Source organism: Corvus brachyrhynchos, unplaced genomic scaffold (assembly GCF_000691975.1).
Source record: "Corvus brachyrhynchos isolate BGI_N302 unplaced genomic scaffold, ASM69197v1 scaffold114, whole genome shotgun sequence".
NCBI lineage: Eukaryota > Metazoa > Chordata > Aves > Passeriformes > Corvidae > Corvus > Corvus brachyrhynchos.
The window spans coordinates 2,501,684-2,512,214 of NW_008238337.1; the positions used below are offsets into that span (position 1 = coordinate 2,501,684).

Consider the following 10,531-nt stretch of genomic DNA (forward strand, 5'->3'; position numbering starts at 1 on the left):
GGCCGGGGTGCGGGCCGGGATGCCGCGGAGCCGTGGGAGCGGGCGGGGCACGCGTGCGGTACCGCCCGGGAGGGCTCCGGGCTCTGCGCGGATGCTGCCTTAGCGTCGCTGAGGCTTTGGGCGTGTTGTTGTTTTTTGTTTCCTTCCCTCCTGGAAGTTTCCTCCCTCCTTCCCTTTCTCCACCCCTTCCCCAGTCACTGCATTTCCTTCCCCTGTGTCTCCCCGATTAGGACTCCTGCTCCATCCCCTCTCCTGACGAGAGGATAGTCCTGCTTCCTGCTAGGCCAGGAAAGGTCACTGACAAGAATACACTTTCCTCTCCGGAGCTGGGAATGATTTAGCAGTCTAGTTTTCCTGGCACAGACTTCGGGTTAGGAAAGTCAGAGGGGAGAGATGGAGAACCAAGTGATTTCAGAGCAGAGTTAGAGCTGAAGAGTAGGGAAGGTCGGGAGGAGCACTCTGTCAGCTTGCTGCTCCATCCTCTGATGGCAAGATATCCCTTGGCTTTTTCTGGGGTGGTCACAGCATTCCCTGACCCCACTCCCCTGAAAGCCCAAGGTAGAGAGCACTTCCCATATCCTGTTAGCTCTTACAGCAGGACAGCACGCTCCAGTTACTGCAGTAAAAGTGGCAGATCCACTCTTTAAACCATCCAGATAACTGAAATGGTTCTTCTAGTAAATGACTGTGCTAAATCATCACTGCTGCCTTATGCCATTCCTGATTCCACACACAGAATCAGGATAAACAGGAGATAGGGGATTTCTGGAAGAGAGACCCCAAACTTCAAGATTTGGCTTAACTGGATGAATCCCCATTTTATATTTTTTAAAGGGTCAGCTAGAGGACTTTCACCTAGCATGTGGAAAATCCAGGATAAACCCTGCAACATTTTGCAGAGGAAGTCTCAGGGCAATGTCTCTGAAAAGGATCGTAAAAGATCTTTAATGTACAAAGCCTTGATAAGTCTCAAGAGTATGAAATAAGGTCTAGAGAATAGATACAAATATGTTATATTTACCAAAGGCTGCGGGTGAAGTGGATACTGAACAAGTGTCATTGTGCAAGTTGTTCTGTGTAGATGTTTGTGAAGTTCTTGTAAGTGTTAAAAAGTTTCCTAAACGTGTCAGCTGATCTCCCTGCCCGTCAACCACCTCTGCTCTATCAGCTCCTCTGAGACTCATGAAGTGGCCCAGGGAGTGTTTAAACAATCTACTTCAGTGTAAACAGATTTGAACAGGAAAATAAACTACATTATACATACCTTTTATTTTTTTAAATCAAGTTGATTCCCAATGCACCAGGTTCCTACAGAACAGTGGTCTCACATCTTCTCTGTTCCAGTGTGAGGGTTTGAAGACTCTTTCACAGGACAGGTGCTGATAAGCAGAAAAAATCAGATACTGAGAAATATTTTTGACCCCAAAGCCTCCAAAAGAAACACCGAGAAAAGCTTTTAGTGGTCCTTGCAAGCATCAGTTTATGAGATTTCAGCACTTGAACTTTATGTGTAAATCTGTTTTGCGTGTAAACCTGGCTCAGCACCCACTGCCTGGGGTTTCCTGAGCTGGCTGGCACTGCCTGGCCCGTAGATGTGCCTCCCCTGTCTGGTACTTCCATTAATGAGGATTCAGAAGTTAATTTCTGCTCCAATTCATTGGTCTCTTCAATAGCAATAAATGACAAAGTGTGCCTAAGCAAACCTCAGGATAGTTGTGTGTTTACAGTGCAGCCACACATAAATGATATGAGTTTAGATAGTTTGGGGGTTTGTGTGCATTCTGTTTTGGTTTTATCAATATGCTTGTAAGTGATGAATGTGCTGGTTTATTGCTAAAATAGGTCACTGCGTTATTTTAGCTACAGAGTTGTAGCAGGCAGCATCACTGTAAACAGTCCAGGTATTTGGCAATATCAATTTCATTACAGATTTACTTTTTTTTCAAGATAAGAGTTTCAAGTAAAATAGGTGATTAATGACATTTTCTTTCCTTTTTAGTAGTTAAGTCTGCATAGCTTACCACACCTTTGTTATTTATTATTCTTTGCCATATAATGTTTTCTGCAACACTTTTAGCAGCAATACAGCAATAAATGCTGGAATAAAATTGCATTTGGACCCAAAAGTCACCCGGAACATAACTTCCCATTATCAGAGCATACATTCAAAGCAGAGAGCTATCCTTTAATCTCTCAGCAGAGCTTATTTTAGCCTCGAGCTGTGCTTGGCTGGGTTGTTGTCTGAATGTGTTTTGTTGTTAGGTAGGAAAGGGGCATGTGGATGGATGTGAAAGTCAGCAGTGACTCAGCCTGGCTCCAGGGATTTGCATGCAGCTTTTTGTTTGAAGAACATACGTGAAAATGGCACAGGGAATGCCCCCCACTGCAGAAGTGAGATATACAGAGAGGCTTTTAGAACGAGCAAGGCTCTAAATTCAACTGTTTTCCTTGAGGACTTTTTACTTTTTATCCTGATTTGACCTTCATGAGGATTGGTGACAGCTGCTCTTGACACAGAGTGTCCCGACAAATGGGAGCTGTTTTGAATGGCCTCGCTGCCACTAACACAGACACCACTCAGGACATTCCAAGAGAACAATTTACATAGGAAGCAGCAGGGTTTGGGCTTGTGTTCCCCATGTGCACCAGGAGCTCTGGCTTTGCTGCACTGGATCACACACTCATCAATTTACACTTGTGTTTCATAACAGGAATTTAGACCAGGCTGTTCTGTCAGAACAAGCATGTCCACTGGCCCTCACTGTGGGATGGTTTGGGGGCATTTCTAACAGCTTTGCAGCTGCTTCCTGGGCTGCAGGAGGGAATTGGTGCTCGTGTTTCGTTATTTGTCTAACACAGCAGCCCCCTTAATCTGGTCCTCACAGCAAAGCAGGGCATAAGGAGCCATCCTTTGGGTAGCTTGCAGGTCAAAAATGTTTGCATCAGGAATGATCCCCTCAGGTATTTACATTCAGCATATAGCAAAGGGGACTGTGGTGGCTGGTTTCCTGGTGGTGGCATTGATGCCATGAAGATTTTTGCCTTTTCTTTTATACCCCTGTTATACCTTTTTACAACTTCTGTATTCTCAGTGCTTTTTGCCTACATTCTTGGACTTGTTTTTTCAGCTCAGAGACTAAACATTTTAGAAGCTTCCTAGTTAGGGATCAGTGTGCCCCAGAGCCCAAGGTCCTCTCCAGAACACATTCTGTAAACTGAGATAGAACCATCCAGGGGAAGGCTCCTTGGGGAGGGGAGCTCACTTGAACCTTTCACTGGGGAATCTTTGACAGATCTGCTAATTAGTAACACCTATAATGATATACCTTATCTTTTGGGGGTGCATTGTGGTGTGCATTGAGGTGCATTCGACCTGGACGTGTGCACCTAAGGTTCCTTAAAATAAATACCAAGGTAAAATCCCTTTTTCCCTTCTAACCGTGTTTGACTCTTGATTTGAAGACCAGGAAAAGGCATCAGCATTAGAAAAGCAGATGTCTTCTAGGAAACTCACAGTAGTCTCATTTAATTGTTTCCCATAAGAATCAGTAGGTTCACTACTAGTTTGATCTATAAATCGTCCAGACATAGACTCTTAACATGTTTAAAAATATAAATGTGTTGTCCTGATCTACCTTATAGGAATTAGAACTGGTGGAGGATGTCTGGAGAGGGGAAGCACAGGATCTTCTTACCCAAATTGCACAGCTGCAGGAGGAGAATAAACAACTGATGACAAACTTGTCTCACAAAGACATTAATTTCACAGAAGAGGAATTTCAGAAGCATGAAGGCAAGTTTGATACTTCAAATTCAGTCCTTGCTTTGTTACAAAAAGCAATATTTTATCAAAATACTTTGGCTGGATATTCTGGTGTGGTTTTTTCCTGTGGATTAATGCAGATCTGGGTTTTGAAGGCTGGTTTGTTTGTTTACTTGGTTTTTATTCCCTGAATAGAAAATCTCTGAATACATGATGACACTGAAGATATGATTAAGAAGTGGAAGGATGAGGGAATGACAACCAACTTGTTGTTTGGCTGAGAAGGGGACTTAGAGCCAATTTTGAAAAAGTGAGGAGATTTATAATCCAGGGAGGGGGTGAATCCTAAAGAGCTGAAACAACCCATTTGTGGGCATTCTTGAGGCAGCATGAAGTTCAAGATATACCTGCAAGTACCGATAGATCTCAGTGCAGCAAGTGAAACAATTGCCAGCCTCAGCTCTGACCCACAGCTCAGCCAACAGCTCTTTCCCAGGAGCAGAGGAACAGATGCTCGTTTACTCCACCACTCCCAGCACAAAATTTGAGGTTGTGAGACCCCAAGTCCGTTTCACGATGTCCTGAGTGGAGCATTCAGAATGACTGACCAGTCTGAAAGCAGAGCACACAGCTGAGCCATCACAGCTCTCCAGTGAGCACTAGGAATGAAGAGATATCCTTTTCCAGGCTCCGGAGGCTGGGATTAAGTGGAGGCTTGCTGGAGGTGGATGAAACTCTGTCCCACACTGTGCAAGTTGCACTTGCTCTCTCCCCGAGGCCCAGTGCTGTTCACTTGCCCTGGGGAGGAGTATAATGAAACTTTCAAAAAGTAAAAACTGTTAAACCTCTCAAGATACTTTTCAAAACAAATGCAATGCTTTCAATTTAGGAGTCAATTAGTCGCAAAGAAGTAGCCCAACATCAGGCTGACAAACTCCATGCAAAATTCAGAATGGCACTGATGAGTCATGGACCATCAAGACCGACATCGTGTTATAAAGAACCAGCTTCCCCTTTGTTTTCTTTTTTTTTCTTCTTCTTCTTTTCCCTTCCAGTGGCTATCTAGCTCACTGCAGCTCATGTGTTTGCATTTAAATATAGCCATACTCTTCACATCCAGCCAGCCAAGCAAATGCCAGACGTGCTTTTCTTGTTATTTTTACTGTGTCTACCCATGTATAACAACACAAACATAACCCATAAGCCCATTCCAGAGCTTAGATTCTGGGATCACTGATATTCTTTGGCCAAAATAATCACTTTAAGTGAAATCATTAATTTATATCAACCCCATTTTATTAATGGGATCTATTATATCAAACCCAACTGTTTTTCTTTTAGGAAATTTTGTCATTAATGAGCAGGGATAGATTTGTCTCAAATGACTTGTTTGGGTAGTGTCAGAAAGCAGTTCTGCTGCTCTTTTTCAGTCTCTGTCCCATGGTCTGATGTAGAGTCCAGAGAGGCAGGATTTCAAACTAAATACTGTGTTAGCTGGACTCATTTTGAGCAGACTCCAGTGCTCCTATCTCAGCATGGTTTAGCACTGTGATCATGTCTCCCCTCAGCGCTGGCCCCGGGGATCAGCAGCTCACTGCTTACTCACCAGACAGTTAGAGGGGTTATTTTACACAGGCAACAGAGGCCACTGATTTGGGTGTGCAAGAGAGTCAATTGAGAGTCAATCCTGCCAATTAATTCTCAGGGCCTCACTTGAGCATGATGAAGTGTTCATGGGAGAGGCAGAGGCAGTCCTGTGCAAACAGGGGTGTTCTGTGCAGTCTGAGCAGAGCAGGGTTCATGTGAAAGGACCTGTGACAGTACACAAAACACACGGGAGGAGTTAAAGATGAGTCTGTAACACCCATTAAAGTGACTCCTCCCAAGCCCAAACGGAGCACTGCTCGATGGTGCTGACTGATTGGAATATCCCAGGAAAATGCCACATGCAAACTTGACCCAAGTGTGTCAAACAGGACGAGCAGGCTGCAGTGTCACTGCAGGGGAGCTGCTGCCTCAGCCTGGCTGTGGTAAGGACAGGCAGCAGGATGGCAGCAGTTGTGTGACCCTCCCGTGCTGCAGGACCTACAGTTCCCTTCAAAAGGGGAGTTGAACTTGTTCTGAGTATTGAGGTAATGGTGCAGTGCCACAGGCTCTGCCTGGCACTTTGGCCTGCAGTGATAGGTGTTGTATGGACACAACGCTGAACAGTTTCCTAAAAATAAAGAATCTTCTATTTTTTTTCCAGTTTCTTTTCTTTCTTTCTTTGGTATCCTCCCCTCCAGCTGCTTTCCTTTCTCTTGCTGGAACAACGCTGTGATCACAGCGACCCACAGGAAGCTGCTCATAGGATGTGCCTGGGGAAGCCGACTGGGTGTGCCATTTAAGATCTTGCAGTTATTAGAGTTTGAACCATTTAGAGATAATTATTTTACATTTAGGGCACTTAGTGATTTCCCTCTCCTCTTTCCCAGTGCCTGAGGAAATGGAAGGAGATGTGACTGTTTCACAAAACTCGCCACCTTTCCTTTCGCCCCCTCTTCCTGAAATAAAAATTGTAGTGATCTGTGCACACAGTCGAAGCCTTTTAGGTGTTCACCAAATGTTAGGGAGAAAAATGAGCACAGTGGAAGGAAAAGTAGTCAGCACTGAATGGTACTTTAAATAGCACCTGCTATCTAGAGATCTCAAAGCATCTCACAAGTACTAATGGATACAGCTTCATTCACTAGTGCTGCCTCCTTCTGGGTGAAGCCACCAGGCTAAAGTTTCACTGCAGTCCCTCTACTTCAAGGCAAAGTTTTGGATTCTTTTGTTTTTAAATACAGCTGATGTTTCAGTCCCCAGCCCTGAGATTGGCTGCAGCGAGTGGATCCAGGAACCTGCAGTGAGGTTTGTGGGTACAGAGATGTACCAGACTTGTGGTGTGATAGAGGAATGTGGATCTTTTAGAGAAGTTAAGCAGCAGTTTGTGTCTGTGACACTTGTCCTCCCTGGTGGGTATGAGCTGGTACCTAGGCAAAGAATTAAAATTATCCTGTGAAGAACTAGAACCCAGAGCAACATAGAGCTGATAAAAACCAGGGTCCAGAAATAGAGCAGGCAAATGTACCACAGAATTAAAAGGGATGAGGACGTAACACTAGAATGTGAACACCATGTCACTGACAGTTCTTTTCTGGGATTTGACAGGAACACGTCCTGTGAACCAAATTCCTGGCCAGCCATGACCACCAGTCCTTTTCCCAGCAGAGCAGTTCCCTGTTCTCTGCAGTACCACAGCTCTGGTCCTTTAGCATTGAGGATGGGAGCTGCTGTTCCCCCTGTTTGCTCTGGTACACTCCCTGCATGGGAGTCCACAGCTGCTGCAGGAGTGCACATCCACCAGTTACTCCCTTTCCTTCTCTGAGGTTTGTCCTGCTCTACTCTATTTTCCATCAGTTCATTCTGTAGCTGACCTGTGAGCTGGAGTTCCTAAAGACATGCAGCTAAATTCTCTTGTGGGAGGAACTCTGGATTTCTCTGATGAGGGAAGAACAAAACCAGAAAGTCTGAGCTGATGTTAGAAAAGAGAGCCTTTCCTGGCTGGAAACATTTGATGCATACAGAGCATATTTCTGATGTGGGAGCTGCTTTAATATATTAGAAAGGAAGCAGCTTTCCAGCCATCCCAGAGTGGGGAGTGAATTATCACCACTTGCAGTTCGTAAATGGAAGAAGCTGAAGACCCACATAACAAAGTACTATGCCAAAATTAATAGAATTTGCAGCAGACCCTGGATTTGAGCTCCTGCTTGGTCTGGACTTTGGCCAGAGGAGTCACACACTGCCCTGGTCACTGGGTTTTCATCTTCAAGGATGTTGTGCAATGTGATTTCATGTGATAGTTCAGGACCATCAAATTGCACATCTCTGTGCCATTCTCAGGGAAAGCCAGGGCAGGAGATTCATCATCTCACCGAGTTAAATCCTCTGGTCTGTGTCTGCTCTCAAGAGCCCATCACTGCAGTACCAGGTACAAATTATCTCTGTAATGGCAAATAGAAGGAATGCTTCCTGGTTTGTGGTTTATGACACTTCCTAATGATTCCTTGGCCAGATTTAAGGTTAATCTCACCCTTTCTTTATTTTCAGACAGGATCAGTGTTGGATTCTTGGCAATGTTCCAAACTCCTTTTACCAGTGAAATGCTATGTAGTATTTTTCTCTCAAGTACAGTTACTCTAAATATGAATTATCACACAGTAGGATGGGAAAAGGGTGGCAAAACAGGAGGAGAAAATATGTGACCATAATTCAGACTAAATTTTGGTTCTGCATTTAAGGTGGGGGTACCCTCTGAAGGTCCTGTTTCATCTTTTCACCAAACATGAAACTGGATTTCAACTAAAAATCAATCTAGTCCAGTTCTCCTCAGCTGGTTTGGATCCAGATGCAATCCAAAACAGTGATATGTTGTTTACATCTTACTGAAGATCCAGATCATCTTTTTTACAATTTTCACAAGGCCTTGGCCAGCTGATTCCAGAGATTATCACACAGATAACCAAGCTCCCTGGGGCACAGTGTGAACGTTGATGTAAAACTACTAAGGCAGCAAGATGCAGCAGTGCCACTCACTGTTGTAAATGTTTCTGAGGACTGTCAGTTCCTTTTTTAAGGAGTGTCTATGCAGTGGCTTTAATGGAGTGGATTCTGTCATCTGTGTTCTGTTACCCTTGAAGTAACCTCTAAAGCATCTCTGTAATTCTACCAGCAGGCAACTTCCAGAGTCTACTTAAATATTTCTCATTGTTATTGTTCTCAGCCTCAGCAGCTCCTGACTGTCCTTAGTTTGTGTTCTGTGTTCGTTTTTTAACCAGGGATGTCAGAGAGAGAGCGGCAAGTCATGAAGAAGCTGAAAGAAGTGGTAGATAAACAGAGGGATGAAATCAGAGCAAAGGACCGGGAACTCGGACTTAAAAATGAGGATGTAGAGGCTGTAAGTGGCTTTTGGTCTTCCTATTTCTCTTCTTTCTCACCCATGCTTACAGAGCCTGGTTTCAAGTTCGAAGTTAATACAGAAAGTGTAAACAGTGCCAGATTCTTAGTCCTGCAACTGAAGTGTCCAGCAGAGCTGTGGAGTGTCCAGAATGGTCAGGTTTCAGTGCACTCCCACACCAGGGATGCAGTGTGAATCACCTCTGCATGAGAAGGGCACTGCTCAGCCCAGGCCACCTCTGCCAACAGTGACCTTTTGTTCAGGGCTTAGTCTGAGATGAATCACAGACTCCACTGTGACTCCGGGGATGACATGAGGTTTGGCACTTTCTGTGTCAGGAGGAATGACCTCCTTACCCATATTTTGCTTCCCATCCTCACACTGCTTCATGTCCTTAGGCCATGGGACTTTCCCGGTGCTAGGAAGGCCAGGCCTAGGTGATCTCTGCTCTGCCCAAGTGCCTCTGGCAGGTGCTGCAGCCTTTTGAGTTGGGGCTGTCCACACACACCCAGCAGGTCACATCCTGCCTTAGGAGAGAGCCTTGGAGCTCAAAGCAAAGTACTTATAAACTGAATATTAAGGATTCCTCTGTCTTGTATTTCTTCTCCTCTGGGTTAGGATTTGATTCAGAATCCCATAAGTCACCCTATCCTTGAACTAATATCAGAAGTGATGGATTTGCTTTTATCTGAAAAAATCCCTGTGCTAGGGGAATTTAGTCTAAAAATCAATTAAATTTGGGTGACTGAAATTGTAGTAGATAATTAGATACTAAAAAAATTAATCTCGGGGTGAGGAGAGGGAGGGAATTTTTCAGATTAAATGCAACAGGAACCCTCTAGTTTAAGATGATGTTTGGGACTGGGCAATCACAGTGATGGCTGAATGGACACTGAGCTATGGCTGGTGGATGTTTTGCAGCTTCAGCAGCAGCAGAACAGGTTAATGAAGATTAACCACGACCTGCGGCACCGGATCACAGTGGTTGAGGCCCAGGGGAAGGCACTGATCGAGCAGAAGGTGGAGCTGGAAGCGTATCTGCAAACCAAGGAGCAGGAGATGGGCAACCTGCGAGCAGAGCTGGGGAAGCTCAGAGAAAAACTGCAGGGTGAGGACAGCCAGGCCAGCCAAAATGGGGAGGAAGTAAAGGTAAGAGGCACCTTGAATCACTTTTTAAACAGCCTTTTAAAAAGCTTTGGACTTCATACCAAGTACCTCTTTGGCTAATCTCTGGAATATCAGCTGTTAGTTGATATTGGAGGCAGACAGCAGGGCTGTGGTAGCGTGTTGGCTTCATTTTGTTTGTATGCACCTACCCCTTCCCCCAAAGGAAAACAAACCAGTTCCTTGAAGAGTCTGGTTTTTCCAAAGACAAACAGCCAACAGTAGCTTCAGCTTTGCCAGATCAAAGATCTGGCAAATACTCAAGGCCGGATGGGTCACAGGGGTGCACAGTGGTGATGGTGGCAGGTGAACCACAGTGGAACAGAAGCTGTGCCAGAAGTGGTCCTGGAGTCAGGGCACAGCTCTGCACACCTGGTCCATGCAGTGCTTGTGGCACTTGGATCAGTCAGGACTAAGCTGGTTTAGTGCTACCAAATCAACATATAAATATTTCAAGGCACTTTTTAGAGGAACCAACTTTGGCCTTATTTCTGCTTTTGCTTCCTATTAGAATTGTGCAGTGAAGTGTTGTGAGCACAGATGTTCGTGAAAAGCAAATGTTCCTGCTGGCAGAGCTGGATTCTTGCAGAGCAGGCAAAGTGACAGTCTGCAAATAGAGCTGG

The 10,531-nt window shown here is 44.9% G+C and overlaps 1 protein-coding gene across 3 annotated transcripts in view; it reads left to right on the forward strand.

The window, feature by feature from the left end:
- Positions 1-3,610: 3,610 nt before the first annotated feature.
- Positions 3,611-10,531, forward strand: part of RILPL1 (Rab interacting lysosomal protein like 1) — a 17,895-nt gene continuing 10,974 nt past the window's right edge. The window contains exons 1-3 of one of the 3 annotated variants that reach the window (XM_017734766.1): positions 3,611-3,793; positions 8,626-8,744; positions 9,666-9,893. In XM_017734766.1, coding sequence (XP_017590255.1) covers positions 3,733-3,793; positions 8,626-8,744; positions 9,666-9,893 — 408 coding nt within the window. In that variant the 5' untranslated portion in view covers positions 3,611-3,732. The remainder of the gene's footprint in view (positions 3,794-8,625; positions 8,745-9,665; positions 9,894-10,531) is intronic. The other 2 variants (XM_017734768.1, XM_017734767.1) reach the window with 2 other exon arrangements.